Source organism: Lepidochelys olivacea, assembly GCF_965140295.1.
Source record: "Lepidochelys olivacea isolate rLepOli2 genome assembly, chromosome: 24".
In the NCBI taxonomy this organism is placed as follows: Eukaryota; Metazoa; Chordata; order Testudines; family Cheloniidae; genus Lepidochelys; species Lepidochelys olivacea.
Genome location: NC_140434.1, coordinates 15,576,840 through 15,604,134, shown reverse-complemented (window position 1 = coordinate 15,604,134; position 27,295 = coordinate 15,576,840). Strand labels below are relative to the sequence as shown.

The window sequence follows — 27,295 nt, the reverse complement described above, 5'->3', positions numbered from 1 at the left end:
CCATAGACTTACCAGCCTCTCCTTGCTCAGCATGATGGTGTGGGGTTGTTTGCAGTCAGCTCCCTGCCTCAGTTCCTCTCCATAGGCCAGTTATCAGCTGTGTAGCCCACTCTCCGCTGGATCAAAGCAATGGGCCCATCTACCCCGGTATCCCTCCTCCCCATGCTACCCCAGGGCAAGAGGTCCAGTTAGCCCAGGCCTTGGGTAAGGAGCAGAACTAGGGATAGAACCCAGGAGTCCTGGCTCCCAGCTGCCCTCCCCATGGCTCTATCCACTCAACCCCACTCTTCTCACAGATCTGGGGCTAAAGTCCAGGAGTCCTGACTCACCACCTTCCCTGCTCCCACCACTAGACCCCACTCCCTTCCCAGAGCTTCGGACAGAACCCAGGAGTCCTGACTCCTCCCCTCCCCCCACTCTCTCCCATGTCCTGCTGCCTTGTGTTTACAAGGGGAGAAGGAGGAGAACGGCTGCAGGTATCCAGATGGGTCCGGCCAGCACACTCGGGTGAGTTAATTACCCGCCCCGCTGCCCGGAACAATTAGCCAATTCTCTGCTCCTAACTGCGAGGGGTCGGTGGCCGGTGATCCTGTTCCTTGCTGCCTTTGTCTGTGCGATGAATCAGTCACACTGCTCCGCAGGATCGCCGTGACTCATGGGCGCTCACAAGCACGGCCTTTGTGTGCCCGTCCAGCGGGATGGGACGCTCCGTGACTGCCACCAGCTTTCTCACCCCGCGCCAGGGGCCAGCCAACCGAGGGGTCTTCAGATACGGCCACTTCTCTGACTGCCTGAATCCAGCCCTGGGCAAGCCCCGGGAACGTGCGTGCGTGAATCAAGAGCGGAGCTTTGCACTGGGCACCTGCAGGGCGTGGCACCTTAAATGTTTGGGAGACGTGTGCCAGGACGCAGCGGGGATGGGCTCTCCGGGGCCGCAGTTGGCTTAACCACGCTAGAGGTCAAACAAACCACGAAGGAAGGTTTCTGGGCCTCTGGCCTGGTGGCTGCCACACAAGAAATGGATGAAGTTCATCTAGAAATCCTTGGCTTCACGCTGGACCAGGCGTGGAGGTGGGTGGCTCTGAGGCTCAGGGGAATGCAGAGCAGATCTTAGGAGAGGGGACTGACTGAAAGAGGTTGGCTGGCTTAGCCCACCAGCTGTTTTGAGGGTAAACAGCAGAAAGGGGGAAGAGCTATTGAATTGACATCTAGAAATCAGATTGACCCGGGGCGAATTAGTGAGGTCAACCCCCAGTGTGGACGCAGCTAGGTCAGTGGTGAAATTCTTCCGTCCATCTAGCTACCACCTCTCCGAAAGGGGGGGTTAATGACAGGGACTAGTACGCACACTATCCTGCTGGCTGCCACATAGCACTTGCCCTGGTCTCTGGTGCACACAGGCGGATTTAAACCGCAGGCAAGCAGAGGGTTAGCAGCTGGCATATGCTGCACTAGGGCATGCTGGGTCGGGCACGTGTTGCATCGGTGCAGGCAGGCTGGGTTCAGCTTGCTGCCTGCCCAATCTGGCAGCAGGCGATTCGTGCCTCAGTTTCCACTTCAGCTCTGGGGCCAGCCGCAGATGTGTGTCAGCAAACTGCAATGTGATGAGACCGGCCCCCTCCCTGACTGTCTTTTTCTTTGTTCTGTGTTTGTACAGCGCCTGGTGCAACTGGCCCCTGGGCCATGAATGGAGGGCCTAGGCACTACCATAATATACCTAATAAATTGCACTATTAATGTACAGCAGGGAGTTTTGGTCCCTGACTGGGGTGCCGACATGCTACCATAATACACCTAATAAATAGCACCAGTAATATACGATGCTGAGCTCCATGGGGTTTTGGTCCCTGACTGGGGCGCCTACATGCTACTGTAATGCACTAATAATGTACACCACCTAGCACAATGGAGCTGTGGGCCACGCCTAAAGCTGCTTACTGCTCCTGTAATGCACCTAATAAATGAAAACGTACAGCTCCTAGCACAGTGGGGTTGTGGTGCTCTCAGGCGTGATGACAGTACAAATAATCACAACAACAGTGACATAATGGTCCTGCAGTGATCTCCTTCTGATGGGGCAGCTCCATCTCTGGAGTTCTCTGTATGATCCTCGGTGAACCTCTTCAGGGATGACTATTCCTTTCGATCCATCCAGGACACCACCTCGTCCTTCCACGAGCGTCTTCTGCCACCGACAGCCCCTTCTGGACGTGGAGATTCAAAACAACAAAGCTCTCGAGCCGTTGAACACAAGTTGTCAACATCACAGCTCCAGATATACAAAGTAAACCCCCCGAAATCAAACGGTGATAATCTCGCAAGCTGCCGTTTTCTTACTTTGTCTGTCGGTAAGTTTGGACTTTTGTCAGTGGGAATAATTTTTCGTCAGTCTGTGTGTAGCATCACCAACCCTCCAGGATTGCCCTGGAGCCTCCAGGAACAAAAGAGTAACCTTTAATGAAAGAGTATGTCGCGTGATGAAACTCCAGGAATACGTCCAACCAAAACTGGCAACCCCATTGCGTCTGTATGGTGAAATCGACATCTACCGATAAAAAGCTAATCCTCCCAAGCCTATATATATACATAGTGTAGCAACAGTGGCGAGTAAAATTGCCAAGGACACTGTTCCTTCATGGAAATCTTCCTTCCAAAGGATGCTTGTCCTTGGCCAGCTGGGCACCTGGTTCAAACACCCTGCATGGGAGATCTCGGTTTTAGATCCGGCTATGCTGCCCCATTGGGTATAATCTAACGCAACGATTCCTCGAACGCTTCTTATGCCACGGCAGGTCTGTCTGATTCTTTCAGGTCCCTTTTCATGGGCGTTGCTTTATTCACTCAAACAACACTGGCAAAGTAGAACATAACACGCAGGCTACAGCGGCTCTTCACTCAGCTCTACAGCCAATCAATCAATCAATCAATCAATCACCTACCCACCTTCCTGCATCCCCCCCAACCACCCCTGGCTCTGTCCTTCCTAGAAAACACCTGATGCATCTCAGCTGGGTCTAATCAATTGCACGCGGCGCTGGCTGGCCCCGGGACCTGTGGCTCCTAAAGGACCAGGCTCTACACCGGGCCCACGTTTTGTGAAGTTTTGCCCGTCTTTATGGAGCCCACCAGTGGCGTCGTGAGTCCCCCCGGCAGCGTGGCAGGGTTGGCCTTTGAGCATCGATGAGCCGCGCCGGGGGCTGCCTGGGTGCGGATTGCTCACTGGCCTTTCGCCGCCGATCCCTGGGGCGAATCCAGCCCCGGCTGAGAGCCCCCCCCCGTAACTCGCTGGCCGAGGCCTCAGCCCCAGATCCCAGCCAGACACATCTGCCCCGGGGAAAGGGCTGATGGTTGTGGACGCAGAGCTCCCTATTCCCAGCCCCGTCCCAGACAGGAAAGGCCCCGTGCCCCATTTCCTGCCCCCCTGAGCCAGCCAGTCCCCGCCCTGGGGCCAAATTGGAGCTGGTGCCCCCTAGAGGGAAAAGCCCCTGTGCCCCATTCCCCCCAAGCCATGCCCTGGAGCTGGATGGGAGCTGAGGAACATTGGCTTGGGGGCTGTTTTGGGGGGGGGCTGGGGGCTCTATTTTAGTGTGTGTGTATCTACTGGGGCTCTGGAGGGTGTGGGGGGGCTCTATGTGTGTGGAGGGGGGAGCTCCTCCTGCCTATCTTCCTCCCCCCACCCCAGATTCTGGCCCCAGCCCCCTTGACTCCCAGATCCCACCCCAACTCCCTTTTCCTTCCTCCCCCCGTCCCCGCTGCTCCTCCCATCAGTACAGAAGCCCTGCCCCACATCTGGCCCCGAACTCCCCTACAAAGGGAGCCATTGTGCTGGGTGCCTGCTCTGTCACTTCCTCATCGTGCCCATCTGGCTCTGGAGAGCCGGCCATCGAGGCTGGCAGACGCTGGTACCCATCCCAGGGACATAAACCCTTCCCAGGTCTCGGCTGGACCCCGGAGATCGGATGCTTGGAGACACCCTGTGGATTCCGGGTAGGTGTCTCCAGGAGACAAGGGGGCTTCGGGGCAGCATTAGAGGCTGGTGACAGGAGAACCGGGGGGTGGCCACACTTATGCTTCTGGGCATGGGTGGGAGCTCGGCTGGCAGGGTCAGGAACCAATGCAGCACAATTAAGGATCTTAAAGGGAGGGGCTAATGCTTCTCTTTTATGAGGCTGATGGATAGTTGCTGCATTGGGTTCTATTCCCTGCTCTGGGAGGGGAGTTGGGTCTAGTGGTTAGAGCTGGGGGAGGGCTGGGAGCCAGGAGTCCTGGGTTCTGTTAGCCTCAGTTTCCCTTTCAGTGTAACAGCAGTGACTTCTCAGCCAGGAACTCTGGAGTTTCACCCCACCTGCCTTTAACCAAGAGATGCCAGGTTCTGGCCCCATGTTACCCCAAAGCCCTGGCTTCTCTCCCGAGCAAATCAGACTCGCGGATCTTAGACGACAGACTCAGGAACAGGGAGGAAGGATGGGCCAGTGGTCAGGGCTCCAGCCTAGTACTTCGGTGACCCCCTGTTCAGTTCCTAGTGCTGCCCCCAGACTCCCCACTGGAAGTTAGGCACCTGGTTGCCCTGTGCCTCAATTCCCCAGGTGCCGTGGCCCAAAGGTGACTGCATCTTAGTGCTGGGTGAGCCATCCCTTTGCAGTGTTATGTGCGGCTGTTCCCCAGCTGCCCCAACCCAGAGGTGGCTGCATCTCAGTGCCAGGCAAGGGGTCACTTTGATTCTAACAACTCCGTTGGGTGCTGACTCTGCCTTAGTTAAGGTTGCACCAGAATCTGCATTTTAAACAGTGTGGGCTGTGCGTTAGCTCTGGGGCTGCAAAGACTTGTGAGTTTGAGTTGAGGGCTGTGTGGTTGGTTTGTTATTGTAGGGTCTCTCCTGAGCACTGGGGCTGTGCAATCGGGTTTGTTATTGTAGGGTCTCCATGCACAGGGTTGGTGCGGTTTGGTTTGTTGTTGTAGGGTCTCTCCTGAGCGCTGGGGCTGTGCAATCCGGTTTGTTATTGTAGGGTCTCCATGCACAGGGTTGGTGCAGTTTGGTTTGTTATTGTAGGGTCTCTCCTGAGAGCAGAACCTGGTTTGTTATTGTCGAATGGTTCCCTGGTGCTTTAGTAACAGGGAGAGCCAGGGCTCCTGGCACAGGTATGTCTGAGACCCCTGTGAGGACAGGACAACGGGACGCGTCAGAGCGTGTCCCCTTAACACATCACAGAGAATCACAACACGACACCAGGCTGGGTACCTGCCTGACCTGGAGGGGACAGATCGCATCCAGCAGGGGGCAGTGCTCAGACACACCCAGCTCTGCTGGTGCCCCTCACTCCTGAACCGCAGCCCCTGCTAGCCCAACCCTGGGCTCCACCCTGCCCCCCAGCTCTGCCGGTGCCCCTCGCTCCCGACCCGCAGCCCCCTTGCCCCGGCCATGTGACACCAGCAGATTGCACAGCCCAGCCCCAGACAAACAGCTTTGTTATTGGAGGGGCACCGCGTGGCGCTGCCAGGCTGTGCCATTCGGGGGCTGCCACCACCTGCTGTGATGAGCCGCATGGAGCCGGGTGCTCGAGAACCAACCCTCGAGGGGCAAAGGGAATTGGGGCCCCAGAGAGAAATGTGCTCTGCCCGCTGCTCCTAACACGAGACCCTGCTCCCCTCCCTGAGCCGGGGACAGAACCCAGGAGTCCTGGCTCCCAGTCCCCTTCCCCCCCACTCTAACCACTAGACCCCACTTGCCTTCCAGAGCCGGGGACAGAACCCAGGAGTCCTGGCGCCCAGGCCCTCCTGCTCTAACCACGAGACCCCGCTCCTCTCCCAGAGCTGGGGATAGAACCCAGGAGTCCTGGGTCCGAGCCCCCTCTGCTGTAACCACTAGACCCCGCTCCTCTCCCAGAGACGGGGATAGGACCCAGGAGTCCTGGAGCCCAGCCCCCCCGCTCTAACCACTAGACCCCGCTCCCCTCCCAGTGCTACGGCTGTGATTTTTCCAAAGTTACCTGCCATGCAGTCTGGGCCTTTACCTACCAGTGGGAGCCAGGACTCCTGGGTCCAGTCCCAGGCTCCAGGAGGGGAGTGGAGGGCTAGAGAGACAGATGCCGCAGTGGAGGGGTAGACAGAGGAATGATTCACATGTATCATTGTCTCCCCTGAGCAGGGGGGTCTCCTCACACTCACCGTCCTGGCTGTATCGGCCCCTGCCAGCAGGGGGCACTGCCAAGGCCTTGAGAGCCAGGCCCCCGAATCCTTTCCCCCACCCCTGAGCGAGCAGCCCCGAAGCTGTGGGGCAGGAGCACAGCTGCTGCTGGGAGGGGGGATCGTTCACACCCCCCCCCCCGGTGCAGAGCAGCTGGGAGAACACGTGAGGGGCTGGGGAACCCCGGAGACAGACACACGCCGGAGGCAGGGATCTGAGACACACGTACACACACTGCGCAGACAGGCTGTTGATTGAAAGCAGCATCCCAGGGCGAGTGCCCACAACGGCTCCCCCAGATTCACCCCTGGCCTTGATGCAGCACCCCGGGCTGGGGGTGAAGTTGCCCCATGCACCTGTGAGGCCGAGCTGGCTTTGAACCAGGAACCTGCCTGTGGAACGCACGAACACCTACTAACGAAGCAGCAGCCAGGCTGTGATCCACTAGAAATGGTGCTAAAGGGACTCGCTCCATTAGCTGGCAGCAGTAGCAGGGTTGTTATCCTCTAGGTGGCGTAAAGGAGTCGCTCCATTAGCTGGCAGCAGCAGTAGGCTTTTATCCTCAGTGTGGGCCAGGTCACCAGAGGGGGCTTGGACTTGCACTGAGCTGATGTGTTGCATTTTAACGGCCCTGCCCTGTCTCGTGTCAGTACATCCCCCACCCCGAGGGGGACCCAGGCACTCAGTCCATCAGCAGCTCCCTCGGCCTGGGGGAGGTCGGCAGTTTGACGGATCCGCCGATGCCCGTCGGTGTCACCATCCGGGGTCATAGCCCAGCTGCCACAGATACCAGGGTCATCCCTCTATCCCTCCATATACATGCCCTCCCTCCCTCCATATGCACATACATACCCTCCCTCCCTCCCTCCACCCATATACACATACACACCCTCCATTCATCCCTCCCTCCCTCCCGCCATCCATCCCCTCCTTTGCTTCCCTATCCATCCATCCATCCATCCCTCTATCCATCCAGCTACATGCCCTCCCTCCCTCCATCTCCTCCTTTGCTTCCCCATTCATTCATCCATCCATCCATCCATCCATCCACACATGCCATCCCTTCATCCATCCATCCCTCCCTCCATCCCCTCCTTTGCTTCCCCATCCATCCATCCATCCATCCATCCATCCATCCATCCATCCATCCATCCATATACACGCCCTCCCTCCATCCCCTCCTTTGCTTCCCCATCCCTCCCTACCTCCTTTTATTTTCCCATCCATCCATCCTATCTCTCTATCTGTCTAATCTCCTCCCACTTGGGCCTGGAGTGGGATTACCCGGCTATTCCCCTGGCCCTAGGGGCTGTCAGGTTTCCTGTGGAAGCTGGCCCAGGGCTGGGTCCATCAGGCTGGCTCTGAGCCGGAGCTGGGAACTGGCCCTGGCAATGCCCGTCACATGGGCACAGGCAGACAGAGTTTGTTCCTTAGCTGAAGTCAGCTGCGCTGGCTGCCATCTGCTCTGTGGAGCGAAGCGTCATCATCCTTATAATTATTAGGGGCTGTATCCTGCGGGCCCTGGCTCCCCGTGGCACCAGTTCAGTCAGGCAGAGCCCAGGGGGTGTAACTGAGAGCAGAATCAGCCTCGATGACTCAGAGATCAGGAGCGATTTTTGCAAAGAGCCTTGAAAATTCAATCCACCCACGCGGGAGATGCAGCAGCCTCTGGGGCTGGGCAGCTGGGGAGCAGCCGCATAGGCAGGGGGATGACTCGCCCAGTGCGGAGATGCAGCCATTTCTGGGGTGGGGCTGGGGCAGCGGGGGAACATCTGCACAGCAACACTGTGCGGGGATGGCTTGCCCGGCGCTGAGATGCAGGACAGCTGGGGAACAGCCACACATAACACTGCATGGGGCAGGCCTCTCCCAGTGCTGGTTTGCAGCCACCTCTGGGGTGGGGCAGCTGGGGAACAGCCACACATAACACTGCATGGGGCAGGCCTCCCCCACAGCTGGGTTGCAGCCACCTCTGGGCTGGGGCAGCTGGGGAACAGCCGCACAGTGACGCCACATGGGGTTCTCACTGCCAGGCAAGCTGAACCCATGCGGCATTGCTGTGCGGCTGTTTCCCAGATTTACCCCTCCCCAGAAGTGGCTGCATCTCAGCACCGGGCAAACCCTCCCTGTCCTTACATTTCCAAGTGTTTGCGCTTTTTGCGAAGAGAAATGCTGTGAATTAGAGCCCAGGACTGGCGCGGGTCCCATCAGCTGGAGAGATTCTGGGTGTGCCCAGCGTGTGCCCAGTGTGGGGGCATTACACAGGGCTCCTTTGTGCCCAGCTGTGTCTCCCCTGGGCAGGGAGGGAGGGAGCTGGGGAAGCGTAGGGGGGGAAATGTGTTGGCAGCACACAACAGGCATGCCAGGAATTCCTGCCCCTGGAATGAATCCACGGGGTGAGGGTGTCACGTGACCCTGGCCAGGGAAATTCGGGTCCTCAGTACAAACTGCCATGGGCTTGTATCTGCCAGGGATCGAACCCAGGAGTCCTGGCTCCCAGCCCCCCTGCTCTAGGGTGACCAGATGAAATGGACAAAATGTCAGGACAAATGGGGGAGGCAAAAACAAAAAACAAACAAAAAAACCACCGGAGCGGCCAAAGCAGCACTATCGGGACAAATGGCATCTCAACTGTGCATCGGTCGGGATGTGGGACAAAGAACTAAAAATCGGGACAGTCCCGATTTTATCGGGATGTCTGGTCACCCTACTCTGCTCTAACCACTAGAGCCCACTCCCCTCCCAGGGGCAGGGATAGAACCCAGAAGTCCTGGCTCCCAGCGCCACCCTCCATTCACGCATGAGACTCCTCTTCTCCCAGAGCTGGGAGAGAACCCAGGAGTCCTGAGGTCTCTGATCTCCTCTCAGGGGAAGATGCATGAATAAACTCAGAGCCGAACTATCCTTCCTCCGGCCCAGTGTGACCCGAGGGCTAGACCCGCTTGGGCCCTGTGGGACCACCTCCCCACAGCCCCGGGAGGCAGAGAGCTGTGCCGGGAGTAGCAGCCAGCACGTGAAGCCAGCTCCCCCTCCCCTCCCTCCCGGTGGCAGGTCCCCCCCACGCACACGCTGAGCCGGAGGAATTTGTGTGTGGGCTCCGCTCACTCGCAGAAACGCAGAGCGACCGGCACCCCGGCTCGCCGGCTGCAGGAGGGGGACGCCAGGCCAGCGCCTGGCCCAGGGTGGGACACTGCCCCGCTGAGAGCCAGCGGTGGGATCCATGAGGGGGAGGCTGGTGCCACATCGTGGGAGCTCTCTGCACTGGTATCCTCTGCTGCCCCAGCTCAGTCACCAGCTAGCCTGGGGTTCCCCTTTTCCCTGCCACCCCGGATCAATCCCTGGGCCTGCTAGCCCCGTGTCCTCCTTCCCCATTGCCAGGGATCAGATTTGGAGCCTCCCTAAGTTGGTATCCCCCCCTGGGCCTGGTAGCCCAGTGTCCCCCTTCCCCACTGCCAGGAATCAGATCTGAGGTCCCCCTAACCTGGTATCCCCCACTTCCTGCTGACTCAGATTAGAGCGTTTCTCTAGAAAGGCCAGTCCCAGCTGTGCAGAGGGGGGCGTTGTTCCGGCCGCTGCCTCGGACCTGGGACTCTCTGATCACTCCGGGGTCCATCTGTGGCTCTGACCCCACCGGTCCCTTCGGTTACAGGTGCCGGGATTTTGCCAACTTCATGTTGGAGTCGCCGAGGGGTTAGACAGCCTGGAGGACACTGAAAGGTATGAGAATGCGGAGCGTCGCCGTGTGCCAGAGTGGGCTCGGGTGGCTTAGAGCAGGCAGGGCTGGGAGCCAGGATGCCTGGGTTCTATCCCCAGCTTTGGCAAGGGAGTGAGGTCTAGTGGTTAAAGCAGGGGGGCTGGGAACCAGGACTCCTGGGTTCTGTCCCTGGCTTTGGGAGGGGAGTGGTGTCTAGTGGTTAGAGCAGGGGGGCTGGGAGTCCAGATTCTGGGTGATTAATGAGCCTCGTAGCTCTGCTGACATTTTCCCTCAGGAGGCACAAAGGCCTTTGTCTCTCATGTGGGGAGAAGTCGCCTGTTTATCTCCCTGGGACCTGTGTGGGCAAGCGGGGTGGGGTTGTCCTAGTCACTACTGATCAAAAGAACCAGGAGTCCTGGTGCCTACCCCCATCCCTGCTCTAACCACTAGACCCCGCTCCCCTCCTGGAGCCGGAACCCAGGCGTCCTGACCCCCCTCCCCCCGCACGGTCTTCTGATAAGCTCTCTCAGTATGTGTAACCCAAGCTGGTGCCAATCACCAGCCATGGATGGCAGCCGTGCCCACGACCGGGAGGCCGAGCCCCACGTTGCCTGGCTACCCCCTGGCCTAGGCCTGCTGCCCCTGGCTTTTCTCCCCAGCTGAGTGTGGGCAGCAGGGGTGTGTGTGTCACGGCTTGGATGGGAGACCCTCGCCTCCCAGGGGACGGGACTGGTGGGAGGAGTGTTGGGAGGGCACAGAGCCCGGCGAGGGCTTGTGGGGAGCTAGAGCTGGGGCTGGTCTGGGGCTTGGGGGGGTCAGAGGTTGAGGACTGGAGGGGTTCAGGGAATTTAGGGGGGCAGATGGAGGGCCAGTGGATTTGGGGGGGCAGAGGGCAGGATTTGGAGATGGGGCCACAGGGGGCATGAGGGGTTGAGGCGATTCAGGGGGAAAAAAGCGGGGTAGCTCATGGTTTCAGGGGAAATGGGGGTCAGGATTTTTTGGGGGGTGAGCAGCTAGAGGTGTTGGGGGCCAGATCAGGAGAGCTGTTCTGGGGAGGATCAGGAATGAATGGGGTGGGGCGGAGCCGTGGGGGAAGGATCAGGAGGGCGGAGGCCTCCCCCGAAGGGTTACGGGGCCGCCCTACATCAGGACGGGGCTGGCTCCACGGCCCGTGGGGCTCACACCAGGGCTGGACCATGGCAACCGGGCTGGGCCATGGCAACCAGCCTGTGCCAGGGAGCTGGGGGTTGGAGAGCGGCGGAAGCATGGAAATGGGGCCTGATGCGGGCAAGGGGCTGGAGCCATCTTTCCCGGCAGCCATCTTGCCTCTGACCTGCAAAGGCCTGGGTAGAGTTTGCCCCATAGGCCTCTCATTAAGGTTGCCAACTTTCTAATCACATAAAACCAAACACCCCTGACCCGCCCCTTCTCTGAGGCCCCGCCCCCTGCTCCGCCCCTTCTAAGAGGCCCCACCCCCCACTCACTCCATCCCCCCTCCTGCTGTCGCTAGCTCTCCCCCACCCTCTCTGGGCTGGGGCAGGGGGTTGGGATGCGGGAGGGGGTGAGGGCTCAGGCTTGGGGTGCGGGCTCCGGGGTGGGGCCAGAAATGGGGGGTTCAGGGTGCAGGAGGGAGCTTCAGGCTGGGGCAGGGAGTTGGGGTGCAGGAGGGGGCTCCGGGCTGGGGCAGGGGGTTGGGGTGTGGAGGGGGGTGCAGAGTGCAGGCTCTGGGAGCTCAGGGCTGGGGCAGGGGTGCGGGGCTAAGGCAGGCTCCAGGCCTGAGTGGGGTTGGCCTCTCCGCACAGGTCTCTCATCCCCTTCTCCCCATGTCGTGGGGCTACTCAAGGCCTAGGCCTGAGTTGGGTTGGCCCCACAGACCTCTCTACCCCGTCCCCTAGGATCTGGTTGCTACTCAGAGACTAGGGTTGGCTCCATAGACCCCTTTCCTCCTTCCCCCCCATGCCATGGGGCTACTCAAGGCCTAGGCCTGAGTTGGGTGGGCCCCACAGACCTCTCTACCCCGTCCCCTAGGATCTGGTTGCTACTCAGAGACTAGGGTTGGCTCCATAGACCCCTTTCCTCCTTCCCCCCCATGCCATGGGGCTACTCAAGGTCTAAGCCTAGGGAGCCCTGGGTAGAGTCGGCCCTAGCCACCCCTTCTGGGCCCCGTGTCATGGTGACCATTCAAGGCCTGGGCCCTCAAGGCCCACCAGGGTCAGGGGGTCCAACCCATGGCCGTTGTGTCTGTCAGGGCTGCTCCATTGCTAGCTCCCCACGGTGCCCCCCGCCCCACAGCTCTGCTGGCCCGTCGGAGTCACCTCCTTGGAACCGGCCAGCCTGGGAATTGTGCTGGCTCATAAGGGAGCGTCTGTGTCCTCGGGGGGGGACTGTCTTTGAGGTTAAGGCGGGATGGCTGGGAGCCAGGACTCCTGGGTTCTCCCTCCAGGTCTGAGAAGGGAGTGGGGGCTAAGGCGGGACGGGCTGGGAGCCAGGACTCCTGGGTTCTCCCTCCAGGTCTGAGAAGGGAGTGGGGGCTAAGGCGGGACGGGCTGGGAGCCAGGACTCCTGGGTTCTCCCTCCAGGTCTGAGAAGGGAGTGGGGGCTAAGGCGGGATGGCTGGGAGCCAGGACTCCTGGGTTCTCCCTCCAGGTCTGAGAAGGGAGTGGGGGCTAAGGCGGGACGGGCTGGGAGCCAGGACTCCTGGGTTCTCCCTCCAGGTCTGAGAAGGGAGTGGGGGCTAAGGCGGGACGGGCTGGGAGCCAGGACTCCTGGGTTCTCCCTCCAGGTCTGAGAAGGGAGTGGGGGCTAAGGCGGGACAGGCTGGGAGCCAGGACTCCTGGGTTCTCCCTCCAGGTCTGAGAAGGGAGTGGGGGCTAAGGCGGGACAGGCTGGGAGCCAGGACTCCTGGGTTCTCCCTCCAGGTCTGAGAAGGGAGTGGGGGCTAAGGCGGGACGGGCTGGGAGCCAGGACTCCTGGGTTCTCCCTCCAGGTCTGAGAAGGGAGTGGGGGCTAAGGCGGGACGGGCTGGGAGCCAGGACTCCTGGGTTCTCCCTCCAGGTCTGAGAAGGGAGTGGGGGCTAAGGCGGGACGGGCTGGGAGCCAGGACTCCTGGGTTCTCCCTCCAGGTCTGAGAAGGGAGTGGGGGCTAAGGCGGGACAGGCTGGGAGCCAGGACTCCTGGGTTCTCTCCCTGGCTCTGCTACTAGTGGGCTGTGTGTGAATGTGGCGAGGCCCCACTGCCATCTTGTGGCCATTGTGAGAACAGCAGCGACTGCTCGGTTCCCATGTTTCCTTGGGTGGGGTTGAGGTTGCGTTTCTCTCCCCCCACACTCCCCCCCCCACCCCCTCCACGCCCTGGGCCAGGGATCTCCCTGCCCTGCTGGAGTCACAGCAACATCTCCCTGGGCCTAGTGTTAAATCTCCTGAGTGTCAGGGAATGATCCCAGGAGTCCTGGCTCCCAACACCCCCCCCCACTCTAACCACTAGACCCCACTTCCTTCCCCTTGTTGGGAAGTGATTCCCCAACCTCAGAGACTCCCTCCCCCGCTCCTGCATTGGGGGAACTGTCCCCTGAGATCCACCCTGAAAGTGTCTCTCCAGTTAATCTAATCCTTACTTCTGTAGGGGAAGGGTCTGATTGCAGAGGGTGGGGCACAGGAGCGGAAGCCAGGACTCCTGGGTTCTGTCCCCAGCATGACCCTTAGGGGGCATCACAGCGGTTGCTGCTTGCAATGAATGACCTCTAGTTTTGGTGCCCGTGTGCCCTGGTCTCTCCCCAAAAAACTCGCTGGCTGTTTGTTTGAAGGCCCCAGCACCTCCTGCTGGCAGGGATGGATCTGCTCTGTCGGGGTGCATGCTGCCCCCTGCTGGATGGGATCAGACCTACCGTGTGCACACAGTGGGCTCTCCTGGGTCGGGTCCCATTTGCCCTGGGGGTGAGATGGGGAAACACCAACCACACCTCATCTAAACCCCTCTTCTCTCTCCCCAGTTGACCCAACGCCGCTGCCCCCGGAGAAGATGAAGGCTGCTGGCACTCTGCTCACCTTCGGGATCCTATTTGGAGGTACCGAGGGGACCCCAAGGGAGCAATCCACAGCCCCATTTCCTGTCTTTTACAGCCCTGTCTCCAGAGAGTGGGTTTGAACCTGGGGCTCTCGGGAGCGAACAGCCAGAGCTGTTGCTCACTGAGCCAAAGGGGAGTAGGTGGCGTGTACACCTCAGTGCATGAACTGTCCACTCGCCCTGTGTCATCACACAGACTTAGCCAAGCGGCGGGATGGTGCATCTGATTGGTTTTCCAGCCCCGCCAATCAGCTCACCGTCGGCGGTTCAAATTTTCCTGGCGCGTGAGCTGACTTTGTTGGACCTTGGTCTAGCTCTGTTGTACCCCTGGACTGAGGGCTGGGTGGTCCCAGGAGAACAAGCTACCCAGTCCCTGCTGGGGCGGTGTCCTCCAAGGTGGGGGGCTGCGGGTGTGTGTTTTGGGGAGCTCTCCACATTGTGGGGAAAAAGAGGGATGCTCTCCATGAGATATTCCCTCCCCTACCCCAGCAGCCAGGCTCCCACAATGAGAGCTTGGGGAGTAGGATCCAGGTTCGAACTGGACACTGAAAGCGGGTGGTTGAGTCAGCAGGGAAACTGAGGCATGGGAGGAGTTCCAAGGTCAGGTGCGTGTTCATTCAGGTCTAACATTCGCAGCATGGGAAACGCCCTGAACTAGCTCCACCGGAACTAGCTCTGGCGGAAGAGAGTTCCCAAAGGCCTCGGGTTCGGGCTGTGCTCACAGGATAGCTCGGGGGGATAGCTCAGTGGTTTTAGCGTTGGCCTGCTAAACTCAGGGTTGTGAGCTCAATCCTTGAGGGGGCCATTTAGGGATCTGGGGCAAAAATTGGGGATTGGTCCTGCTTTGAGCAGAGGGTTGGACTAGATGACCTCCTGAGGTCCCTTCCAATCCTGCTATTCTATGATTCTATGATCGGGGACCCTGCTGGGGGGAACATACAGGCAGCCCTGCTTGGTGTCCTCGCTGGAGCAGGATCTGTTGGGGCGACTCAAAGAGGAGGCCGTGAGGGTCAGAACTGTAATTTTATGTCAGTTGAATTGTACCTGTTGCTGGGGTGGCGTTTAGATACGGTGCCACCCAGGTGTCTGAGAAATAACTAGAGAGAGATGAAAGCAGGGATGGCTGGATGGTGGGTTGGATGAATGGATGATTGGATGGGTGGGTAGGGGGATGGATGGATAGAAGGTAGGTTGGTTGAGTGGATGATTAAATGAACAAATGGTTGGTTCAGATGGTTGGGTGGGTAGGTGGATGGATAAATGGTGGATTGTTTGGATGGATGGACAGAAGGACGGATGGATGGATGGTTAAATGGTTGGATGGATGGACCGTTGGCTGGCTGGATGGGTAGATGGATAAATGGTTCATTGGATGGATGTGTGGATAAATGTTTTTGTGGGAGGGAGGGAGGGATGGTTAGAGTGGGATGAATGGATGGATGGATAGGTGGAGAGATGGATAGAGAGGGATGGATGGATGGATAGCTGGAGAGAGGGATGGATGGATAGAGAGGGATGGAGAGATGGATGGATGGAAATGGATGGATGGATGGATAGGTGGAGAGAGGGATGGATGGAAACGGATGGAGGGATGGATGGATAGAGAGGGATGGAGAGATGGATGGATGGAAATGGATGGATGGATAGGTGGAGAGAGGGATGGATGGAAACGGATGGAGGGATGGATGGATAGAGAGGGATAGAGAGATGGATGGATGGATGGATGGATAGAGAGGGATGGAAAGATGGATGGATGGAAATGGATGGATGGATAGGTGGAGAGAGGGATGGATGGATAGGTGGAGGGAGGGAGGAATAGATGGATGGATAGGTGGAGAGAGGGATGAATGGAAACAGATGGAGGGATGGATGGGTAGAGTGGGATGGACAGACGGGTAACAAACCAGGGCCCAGCGGGGTTTGGCAGCTGGGCAGAGAAGAGGGCAGTGGGAAAATCGACAGGAAGGAGACTGGACCATGGCAGGAGAGGTTGGGGGCAAAGGGGACGGGCGTGTGGGTTCCTGGCCCCACTGCCCAGTGCCTGTTGCTCCCATCTGCCCGCCAGGCACCCTGGGTGGGCCGTGGAGCGCGTGGATGCCCCAGACCATTGTGGCCTTCGAGGGCACGTGTGTGGCCATCCCGTGCCGCTTTGACTACCCGGACGAGCTGCGCCCCTCGGCCGTGCACGGCATCTGGTACTTCAACAGTCCCTACCCCCGGAACTACCCGCCCGTGGTGTACAAGTCACGCACCAGCATCGTTCACGAGAGCTTCCAGGGCCGCACCCGCCTGCTGGGTGACCTCCAGGCCCGCAACTGCACCCTGCAGCTCGGCCGCCTCAGCCCCGAGCTGGCGGGGAAGTACTTCTTCCGCGGGGACCTGGGCGGCTACAACCAGTACACCTACTCGGAGCACAGCAACCTGGAGATCATCAGTGAGTGGGGGCGCTGGGGCCAGGCCCCTTGGACGGCTAAATCGGGGAATGAGACACAGGGCCTTTCCCCTCTAGGGGGCGCCGGCTGCCATCCAGCTTCAGGGCACGGGACTGGCTGGCTCGGGGGGCGATGTGGGGGGTGGAAATGGGGCACGGGGCCCTTGACCCTCTAGGGGCTCAATTAATAGTGATGAGAGAGCCCCCCCCGCAGTGAATCCTGCACCCTGTGCCATGGAGCTCAGCACCCCCCTACTGTTGCATCAGGGCGCATTTGGGTCTCTTCTCGTCTCTGGAAGGGGAGTGGGGTCTAGTGGTTAGAGCCGGGGAGGTGGGGACTTGGAGCAGGACTCCTGGATTCTCTCTATGGCTCTGGGAGGGGAGTGCGGTCTTGTGGTTAGAGCCGGGGAGGTGGGGACTGGGAGCAGGACTCCTGGGTTCTCTCTATGGCTCTGGGAGTGGACTGGGGTCCAGTGGGTTGGAGCCCGAGTCTTTGGCTTTACCCAGCCTCTTCCCTCGCCAGACAAACCCACCATTGTGCCGCCGGCTGCGGTGGTGGTGGGGACGGAGGCGGAGCTGCGGTGCGTGGTGCCGGATAACTGCCCCACCATGAAGCCCGTGGTGAGCTGGCTACACCACGAGGTGCTGGAGGAGCAGGCTGTCTTCGGCCAGCTGGAGGAGGAGAGCGGCACCTGGAGCCAGGTGTCCCTGCTCAAGTTCCGGCCCTCGCGGGAGAACGACGGGCACGAGCTGGGCTGCCAGGTCACCTACCCCAACACCACCTTCCTCTTCGAGGCCTTCGCCACCCTGGACGTCAAGTGTGAGTCCCCAGAACTGCCCCCCGGCCAGCCTGCTGGGTTCTAGCCCTGGTGCCAGCAGGGGAGTGGGGGCTAGTGCTTAGAGCAGGAGGAGTTAACCTGCGGGTTAACCCTGCTGCCACCCAGTGGCAGGGAGTCTCATGGGTTAACCCCACTAATATCTGGTAGCGTGGCCTTAACACCCAGTGGCAGGGAGTCCTGCAAGTTATCCCCGCTGACCTCCAGTGGCAGGGAGTCCCATGGGTTAACCCCACTAATACCTGGTAGTGTGGCCTTAACACCCAGTGGCAGGGAGTCCCACAAGTTATCCCCGCTGACCTCCAGTGGCAGGGAGTCCCATGGGTTAACCCCACTAATATCTGGTAGCGTGGCCTTAACACCCAGTGGCAGGGAGTCCTGCAAGTTATCCCCGCTGACCTCCAGTGGCAGGGAGTCCCATGGGTTAACCCCACTAATACCTGGTAGCGTGGCCTTAACACCCAGTGGCAGGGAGTCCCGCAAGTTATCCCCGCTGACCTCCAGTGGCAGGGAGTCCCCCAGGCTAAGGACACTCTGCCTCCCCCACCGCAGACGTGCCCCGGATCCTGCAGGTGAACTCGTCCCTGGAGATCACGGAGGGCTCGCACGTGGTGCTGGCGTGCGTGGTGGACAGCAACCCCCTGGCCTTGCTGGCGTGGTTCAAGGAGGAGGCTGTGCTGCGGGAGGAGCCATCCACCAACCTGACGCTGGAGCTGGACAACGTCACTCACGCGCACGACGGGATCTACACCTGTGTGGCCGAGAACGTGTATGGGCGGGTGAACCGCTCCCTGGCCCTCACCATCATGTGTGAGTGCCTGGAGGGGAGGGAAGTGGGGTCTAGTGGTCTGAGCGGAGCGGGGGAAGGGCTGGGAGCCTGGGCTCCTGGGTTTTATCCTGGCTCTGGGAGGGGAAGGGGGATTGAGATCTAGTGGTTAGAGTGGGGATGGTGCGGGGGCTGCTCCTGGGTTCTATTCCCCAGCGGTGGGAGAAGTGGGTCCTAGTGGTTAGAGCGGGGGTGGGGGGTTGGGAGCCAGGACTCCTGGTTTTCCATCCTAGCTCTGGGAGGGGAGTGGGGCACTTTGCTTATAGTTCTGGCTCTGTGGGTCAGTGAACGCGTGCCCTCCCTTCGCAGACGCCCCGCGGAAGCCGTCGGTGAACTCCTCGGTGGTGGCAGTGGAGGGGGAGCCGGTGACTATCCTGTGCACCACCGAGAGCAACCCGGAGCCCATCATCACTATCTTCAAGGAGAAGCAGATCGTGGCCACGGTGGTCTACGAGAGCGAGCTGCTGCTGGAGATCCCCGCCGTGACCCACGAGGACGACGGGGAGTACTGGTGTGTGGCGGAGAACCAGTACGGCCAGCGCGGCTCCGCCTTCAACCTCACCGTGGAGTGTGAGTCACCCATGCCCGGTGGCAGAGGGTGTCAGGGCTTTCCCCCCTCTATCCTACCCCCCCCCAGAGGTGGCTGTCCCTGAGCACCAGACGAGCTGCCCCTGGGCAGCGTTATGTGTGACTGTTCCCCAGCTTCCCCACCCCAGATGAGGCTGCATCTCAGCCAGCTATGGCGCAGGCCATCCTTGCGCAGTGTTATATGTGGCTGTTCCCCAGCTGCCCTGCCCCAGAGCTGGCTGCATTTCAGCGCCAACCTAGCTGTTTCCGTGCAATGTTATGTGCTGCTGTTCCCCAGATATCCCGCCCCAGACGAGGCTGCATCTCAGGTAGCTCTCGTGCAGGCCATCCCCATGCAGTGTTGTGTGGCCGTTCCCAAGGTGCCCCTCCCCACAGCTGGCTGCATCTCAGTGCTGGGCAAGCTGTCCCCATGTAGCGTCGCTTTGCGGCTGTTCCCCAGTTGCCCCACCCCAGATGAGGCTGCATCTCAGGCAGCTCTGGGCCAGGCCATCCTTCTGCAGCGTTATGTGTGGCTGTTCCCCAGCCGCCCCACCCCAGAGCTGGCTGCATCTCGTCGATGCTGATGCTGTGTCTCTCCTCCGCAGTCGCTCCCATAATCCTCGTGGAGTCGAAGTGCACGGCGGCCCGGGACACGGTGCAGTGTGTCTGCGCTGTGCTGGCCAATCCGGAGCCCGTGATCTCCTTCGAGCTGCCCACCCGGAACGTGACGGTCAACGAGACTGACCAGGAGTTCGTCTATTCCCAGAAGACGGGCTACACGGTCACCAGCATCCTGACGCTGCGCGGGGAGCCGGACTCGCAGCTCTTCATTGTCTGCTCCGCCCGCAACCTGTACGGCACCAAGAACCAGCAGCTCCAGTTCCACCACTCCAGTGAGTGTCCGCCTGTACAGCGCCCCCAGCTGGCAGTGGCCGGGGCTGGGGTAGCCAGGAACTCCCCCCACGGCCAGTGCTCCTGCCCCACTCCCCACAGTGCCCCCTGATGGGAGTAGCCAGGGCTGGGGTAGCCGCGAGCTCCCTCCATGGCCAGCACTCCCCTGCCCCCCACTCCCCACAGCGCCCCCCGCTGGGCAAGGCCGGGACTAACCCCAGCCTGCATGCTGCTTTCAGACAATCTGATGTGGGCGAAGGTGGGGCCGGTGGGTGCCGTGGTGGCCTTTGCGATTCTCATCGCCGCCGTGTGTTACGTGAGTCAGACACGGAAAAAGTAAGTCCGGAGCCCCCCGGGGCTCAGCTGCACTAACAAATGGGAGCGGGGGGACGCTGGGGCCCGAATCCAGGCCGGAGCCAGACGGGATCGCAGACCGTCCTCTTGCCATAGAATCATAGAATCATAGAATATCAGGGTTGGAAGGGACCCCTGGTGGTCATCTAGTCCAACCCCCTGCTCAAAGCAGGACCAATTCCCAGTTAAATCATCCCAGCCAGGGCTTTGTCAAGCCTGACCTTAAAAACCTCTAAGGAAGGAGATTCTACCACCTCCCTAGGTAACGCATTCCAGTGTTTCACCACCCTCTTAGTGAAAAAGTTTTTCCTAATATCCAATCTAAACCTCCCCCACTGCAACTTGAGACCATTCCTCCTCGTTCTGTCAACTGCTACCATTGAGAACAGTCTAGAGCCATCCTCTTTGGAACCCCCTTTCAGGTAGTTGAAAGCAGCTATCAAATCCCCCCTCATTCTTCTCTTCTGCAGGCTAAACAATCCCAGCTCCCTCAGCCTCTCCTCATAACTCATGTGTTCCAGTCCCCTAATAATTTTTGTTGCCCTTCGCTGGACTCTCTCCAATTTATCCACATCCTTCTTGAAGTGTGGGGCCCAAAACTGGACACAGTACTCCAGATGAGGCCTCACCAATGTCGAATAGAGGGGAACGATCACGTCCCTCGATCTGCTCGCTATGCCCCTACTTATACATCCCAAAATGCCATTGGCCTTCTTGGCAACAAGGGCACACTGCTGACTCATATCCAGCTTCTCGTCCACTGTCACCCCCAGGTCCCTTTCCGCAGAACTGCTGCCTAGCCATTCGGTCCCTAGTCTGTAGCTGTGCATTGGGTTCTTCCGTCCTAAGTGCAGGACCCTGCACTTATCCTTATTGAACCTCATCAGATTTCTTTTGGCCCAATCCTCCAATTTGTCTAGGTCTTTCTGTATCCTATCCCTCCCCTCCAGCGTATCTCCACTCCTCCCAGTTTAGTATCATCCGCAAATTTGCTGAGAGTGCAATCCACACCATCCTCCAGATCATTTATGAAGATATTGAACAAAACCGGCCCCAGGACCGACCCTTGGGGTACTCCACTTGATACCGGCTGCCAACTAGACATGGAGCCATTGATCACTACCCATTGAGCCCGACAATCTAGCCAGCTTTCTACCCACCTTGTAGTGCATTCATGCAGCCCATACTTCCTTAACTTGCTGACAAGAATACTGTGGGAGACCGTGTCAAAAGCTTTGCTAAAGTCAAGAAACAATACATCCACTGCTTTCCCTTCATCCACAGAACCAGTAATCTCATCATAAAAGGCGATTAGATTAGTCAGGCATGACCTTCCCTTGGTGAATCCATGCTGGCTGTTTCTGATCACTTTCCTCTCATGCAAGTGCTTCAGGATTGATTCTTTGAGGACCTGCTCCATGATTTTTCCAGGGACTGAAGTGAGGCTGACTGGCCTGTAGTTCCCAGGATCCTCCTTCTTCCCTTTTTTAAAGATTGGCACTACATTAGCGGCAGAACTGCTCTTAAAGGGAGAGCAGCTGTTCTGGGCGTCAGTCGATTGAAATCCTTCCTGGACCAACCCTCGGCCTAACTGCCATCACCAGGTGGACCTTCCGATCCAGTTGGGTTTTCAAACGAGGGGCGCTCTGACCGGGGCGGGTGGCGAACGGCCTTGCACCGAAATAAGTGTCGTTCCCCGCAATCGTTTTAAACGCGTCTCCGTCGTTGATTTTCGACGGAAAGGGCGACTTTGGCAGGGGAAGGCCACCATTTTTTGTCTCTCCAAATAAAGGCAGAATAACAATTAACACACATGACGGCTCTTCGCTTAAAACTAAGGAGCATTTTTGTAGGAGAAGGATACACATTTGTATCCAGATCAGTAATCGACAATCGCTGGTTAAATGGCATTTCTAATGACTCGCGAACAGCATAATTCACGAAGCACCAATGTTAATCCGTGTTCGGTAATTAGCAGTCACCTATTGATCAGTCTGGGGCATTAGCCACGAATTGATCCTAATCAAAGATGGTTGGTGGGTAATTAATGATTGATAATTCATTAGCAACTATCAGTCACTGATACCTCAGGAGCAAACTGCTACCTTTGGATTATTAAGATCATTATTAAATTATGTCATTAATGCAGATGCAGTTATGTCATGCAGATTGTTAATTGAGTAATGAGATACGCGGGAGCTCTGGGGGGTCGCCCAGCGACAGGGCATGGCCCCTCGCTGTGTTGGTCGCCCAGCGACAGAGAATCCCCCCTCCCACTGTGGGGGTCGCCCAGTGACAGAGAATTCCCCCCCCACTGTGGGGGTTGCCCAGTGACAGAAAATCTCCCCCCACACACACACACTGTGGGGGTCGCCCAGCGACAGAGAATCCCCCCTCCCACTGTGGGGGTTGCCCAGCGACAGAGAATCCCCCCTCCCACTGTGGGGGTCGCCCAGTGACAGAGAATCCCCCCTCCCACTGTGGGGGTCGCCCAGTCACAGAAAATCTCCCCCCCACACACACACTGTGGGGGTCACCCAGTGACAGAGAATCCCCCCCCCGCCCCACTGTGGGGGTCGCCCAGTGACAGAGAATCCCCCCTCCCACTGTGGGGGTCACCCAGTGACAGAGAATCCCCCCCCCGCCCCACTGTGGGGGTCGCCCAGTGACAGAGAATCCCCCCTCCCACTGTGGGGGTCACCCAGTGACAGAGAATCTCCCCTCCCACTGTGGGGGTCACCCAGTGACAGAGAATTCCCCCTCCCACTGTGGGGGTCACCCAGTGACAGAGAATCCCCCCCCCCGCCCCACTGTGGGGGTCGCCCAGTGACAGAGGTGTCTGTGTCGTCTCTCTCTCCCCAGGAAAAACGTGAACGAAAACTCCAGCTTCGTACAGCTGGAGCACCCGCCCGTGGCGTACAGCGGCGAGTACCGGCCCCCGGGGGCCCTGGACAAATCTGAGGTGGGACGATGGGATTGGCATGGCAGGGAGAACATGGAGGTGGACAGAGTGCTGTGTGTGTGGGTAGGGAGGGGGGTCTGGGGGGCATTAATGGATGGATGGAGGGGTGTCTATAGGGGTGGATAGGTGGAGGGATGTGTATGCGGATGAATGGGTGGATGGAGGGATGGATGGATGGAGGGGTGTGTATAGGGGTGGATGGATGGAGGGAGGGGTGTGGAGAGATTTTGGTGGGGATGAATGGGTGATGGAGGGAGGGAGGGAGTGTGTATAGGGGTGGATAAGTGGAGAGGTGTGGATGGGGATGGAGGGAGGGAGGGTTGTGTATAGGGGTGGATGGAGGGAGGGAGGGAGGGAGGGGGGTGTATGGGCTGGCTGGCTGGAGGGTGTGGATGGGGATGGATGGATGGGTGGAGGGAATGTGGATAAGGGAAGAGGTGTGGATGGGGATGGAGGGAGGGAGGGGTGTGTATGGGGTGGATGAATGGAGGGAGGGGTGTATATAGGAGTGGATGCAGGGGGTGTGTGTATGGGGGTGGGTGGATGGATGGATGGATATGGGGTGGAGGGATGATGGAGGGGTGTGTATGGGGTGGATGGATGGAGGAAGGGGTGTATATAGGGGTGGATGAGTGGAGTGGGGTGGATGGGGATGTATAGTTTAGATAAAGTTGATCCCTCTATGTTGTCAGTCACTACTTAGTTTCCATAACCGGAGAGGAAACCTAGCCCAGACTGGCTGGCTCAGGGGGGTGGGGAATGGGACACGGGGGCCTTTCCCCTCTCGGGGAACTAGATCAGTTCCTGGATGACGGGTCCATCAATGGCTATTAGCCAGGATGGGCAGGGATGGTGTCCCTGGCCTCTGTTTGCCAGAAGCTGGGAATGGGCTGGATCACTGGATGGTGACCTGTTCTGTTCACTCCCTCTGGGGCGCCTGGCACTGGCCACGGCCGGACGACCGGACACTGGGCTAGATGGACCTTTGGTCTGACCCAGCCTGGCCATTCTTATGTTCCTATGATCCAGCCCCAGGCTGGTGCATGGGGGTGGGGGAAGGGATTCTTCCATCCCTTCGCGTCCCAGACCCAGTCCGTAAAGCTGCAGCTTTGGAGGTGCTCCCCAGAGGCATCCTCCATATGGGGCAGCAACAAGGGGTCGTCCCCCCAGGTACACAGTGACTGCTCTTCCTTCTCCGCTAGTCTAAGGAGATCTGCTCCCTGGAGAGCCACTGACCCCCGGGTAAGTCTGGATTCCCCAGTCTGTGTCACCCCCCACCAGTGTGCGTCACACCTCGGCTCGGACACGGGGACCTCCTCTGCACCCCACAGTCATGCAGCGGAGTGGCTGGGCAGGGAATGGGACACAGGGCCTCTCCCGTAGGGGGCGCTGGCTCTGATGTGGCCAGAGAGTCGGGGACTGTTGGGCTCATGGTGGTAGGGAATAGGGCACGGGGCCTTTTCCCTCCAGGGGGCACTGGTTCTGGTTTCTATCCTGTTGCTTGGGTGGCTCTCACAGGTCAGCTGTGGGGCAGGGCATGGGGGTCTTCCTGGAATACTGGCAGCCCCTTGTCCTGGCAGCAAGGTCCCTTGCAGCGTTGTGGTGTTTTCCTTTCCCCCTCTGCTTGTTTCGTGGTCTCGTCTCTTTGTGGCGTAAAATCTTAACAGACAGCCCCCCACCCCCACATGGGACAGTCCTCGCACCCCTGGCACCCCCTGCCCAGGAGAGCTCTGATTAGGAATGCATCCTTTGGAAAGGATCCTGCAGCTATTAGTTTCCCAGGTTAATACCAATAAAGTCCCACGGGCTAATCCCAGTAAGATCAAGTGGCAGTGAGTTTTCTAGGTAAACTATGGTATTATTGGACCAGCTAACCCCAATGGTATCCTCCTGAAGCAAATGCAATATGTTGAGCCCCTAGTATCCAGTGGCAGGGAGTCCCAATGGTTAACCCCACTAAAACCCAGTGGCAGGGTGTCCTGTGAGTTAATCCTATAATATCCAGTGGCAGGGAGCCCCAATTGTTAATTCCATAATACCCAGTAGGTGGGACTTCTGTGGGTTAATATCCAGTGTCAGGGAGTCCCACAGCTAATCCTATCATATCCAGGCTCTGGGAGTCTCACAGATAAGTCTATAATTTTCACCAGCAGGGCGTCCCACAGGTTTATCCTATAATATACATTGGCAAGGAATCCCACAGGTTAACCCTGTAATATCCAATGGCAAGGAGTCCCGCAGGCTAACACTGTACTCTCCAGTGTCAGGGAGTCCCACAGGTGAACATGCCAATCGTACCCAGACTGATGCTGCTCTGCTTCCCCCGTAGTATGAGCGGCGCCTGGCCTCCGACAAACACCTCCTGAACAAGCCCGAGGGCTCCCTGGACCTGAACATGGACTATGCCAACATCGACTTCACCAAACTGGCCACCAAGGACAGCTACACCCTGACGGAGGAGCTGGCGGAGTATGCGGAGATCCGCGTCAAGTGAGCGCCCCCCGCCTCCCCCCAGTGACACGCCTTCTGCCATGGAAACCTTGCCCGCCGGAAACAGGACCTGTCTGTGCCCCCAAATCACCAGGCATGCCGCCGCCCCGGAAACCCCGCCTACCGGGATCAACCCCCTGCAGAGTGCAGGTCCTGCCACGCCCACTAATGGCAGGACACGCCCCCTGCCATGGAAACCCCACCCACTGCCATCAGGACCTCGGACTGAACGCAGCTGGGACTGGGACTGTCTCTCGCTGTGTGTCTGCACAGTGCCTGGCACAATGCGGCTCCAATCTCAGCTGGGGCAGGGACTATCTCTTGCTGTGTGTCTGGCCAGCGCCTCATACCCTGATGGGGGCCCCTTCTTTGACAGCCCTTTGGCTGGTTATGTGGGTCTGGCCCTGCACTGGGACCCAGGAGACCTGGGGTTTCAATCCCACCTGTGCTACAGACTTTGTGCTACCTTGAGGTATGTCCTAACCTCTCTGCGTGCCTCAGTTTCCCCACAATCTCTTAATTTCCCCTGTGCACAATGTGGCTCATAATTCCCTCCCACCCCAGGGCTTTTGTGAGGCTAAATTTGGAACCGTTTGGGAGGCTCAACCAAAGCCCTGTTGAATCATTAATTACCCCGTTGAGCTATCTCTCTAGGAGCCATGCAAGTACCTGCCTAGATAGCCCAGGTGGACCCTGTACAAAACGGGCCCGGCTCCTCCCTAAACCCATCCAGTCCTTGTTCTAATTCCCCCAATCTGTCTTTCCACGTGCGGAAGGAACAACTTGGTTTTTCTTCTGCATAAAGATTTGTCTGTGGTATAAATCTGCTGAGACCAGCACAGCCATCCCCAGCCAGGAAGGGGAAGACACTATACTGGGATAAAGCCCTGTCCTATAGGGCTAACTGCCTCCACAGCTGTACTGGTATAGACAGGGCTTGTGCTGGTGGTCTACCTAGATCAGTAGAAAATCACACGTCTAATTGACATAGTTATTCCGGGGGGAAATCTCTGGGTGGCTCAGATGTAAATCAGGAGTCCAAAAAAACCCCGCAGCTGTAATCTTTGTTTCCCACTGGGATAAACAGGTGCTCACGTTCTGGGTCCGATCCCCTGGAATTCTATGATCCATCGGCACCAGCCATCCTGGGGGGAAATTTAAAACAAATCGTCATTTATTTTTGGTGTCATTTTTTTTAACCGATATTTGCCTGATGATAGACAACGAAATAAATAAAAAGCCCAGACTAACAACGTCGAAACTCTCTAACCAGCGCTTAATTCTGCCCAGAAACCTCCCCCTAACCTTGTTAACCCTTCCAGGCACCCGGATCGAGGCTCTATTTATTGATAAGCTGGATGTGACGTGATTAGATGCCAAATCAAACACAGCGCTTGAGGCACTGGTATAATAATAGCAAGGCCATTTCACAGAGCTCTGGCAGGTAAAGGAACCATGCAAATGGCGTTGCCATGAGGGCAGGGTGGAAAGGATCCAGGGACCTCGTGAGGCAGCCAGCCGCCCGCACTGATGCAGAACCAAGTAGCCCCAGACCATCCCTGTCAGGCGTTTCTCGAACCTGGTCTTAAAACCCTCCACTGATGCAGATCCCACAACCTCCCTTGGAAGCAGAGTCCAGAGCTGAACGCCCCCGGAGAGTTAGGAAGTTTTTCCTAATACCTGACCTCAATCTCCCCTGCCCAGAACATGGTCTGAAGACTGTTCTCAGGTCTGCCCTCAGCCTCCTCTTCTCTAAACAGGCCCAGTTATTTTACTCTTTTCTCAATGGTCAAGTTTTTTCTAAACCTCTGATCCTTTCTGCTGCTCTCCCCAGGAGCAGCGGAAGCTGTCTAAAAGTGGGGGGCCACCAGTGCCTGAACCATGGCCCCGCCCCATCCCCCTGACGCCCCTCCCCTTCTCCCCGCCACCACCCTGCCCCTTCCCCCGGGGCCCTGCTCCCACCCCACCTGTTCCCCTCAAGACCCCCGCCCTCGCTCC

The 27,295-nt window shown here is 58.5% G+C and overlaps 1 protein-coding gene across 2 annotated transcripts; it reads left to right on the top strand.

Annotated features, from left to right (window-relative positions):
- The first annotated feature begins 930 nt into the window (after positions 1-930).
- LOC311512460 (myelin-associated glycoprotein-like) lies at positions 931-27,195 on the top strand. Of its 2 annotated transcripts, XM_084613670.1 has the most exons (12): positions 931-1,071; positions 2,156-2,348; positions 9,834-9,901; positions 13,867-13,941; positions 16,006-16,374; positions 16,895-17,191; positions 17,760-18,017; positions 18,343-18,603; positions 19,206-19,493; positions 19,731-19,827; positions 22,708-22,807; positions 25,137-27,195. In XM_084613670.1, exons 4-12 carry the CDS (start codon positions 13,896-13,898, stop codon positions 25,299-25,301), a joined length of 1,881 nt encoding a protein of 626 aa, XP_084469796.1. In that variant the 5' UTR covers positions 931-1,071; positions 2,156-2,348; positions 9,834-9,901; positions 13,867-13,895; the 3' UTR covers positions 25,302-27,195. The 2 variants fall into 2 exon arrangements, with proteins under 2 accessions (XP_084469796.1, XP_084469795.1); XM_084613669.1 differs by lacking the exons at positions 931-1,071; positions 2,156-2,348 and adding an exon at positions 9,310-9,448.
- The last annotated feature ends 100 nt before the right edge of the window (positions 27,196-27,295 follow it).

Coding starts and splice junctions, on each gene's coding strand:
- LOC311512460 (XM_084613670.1), top strand. CDS start 13,896: ATGAAGGCTGCTGGCACTCTGCTCACCTTCGGGATCCTATTTGGAG. Junction 18,018..18,342: donor CCTGGCCCTCACCATCATGT/GTGAGTGCCTGG, acceptor CTCCCTTCGCAG/ACGCCCCGCGGAAGCCGTCG. Junction 19,494..19,730: donor GCTCCAGTTCCACCACTCCA/GTGAGTGTCCGC, acceptor TGCTGCTTTCAG/ACAATCTGATGTGGGCGAAG.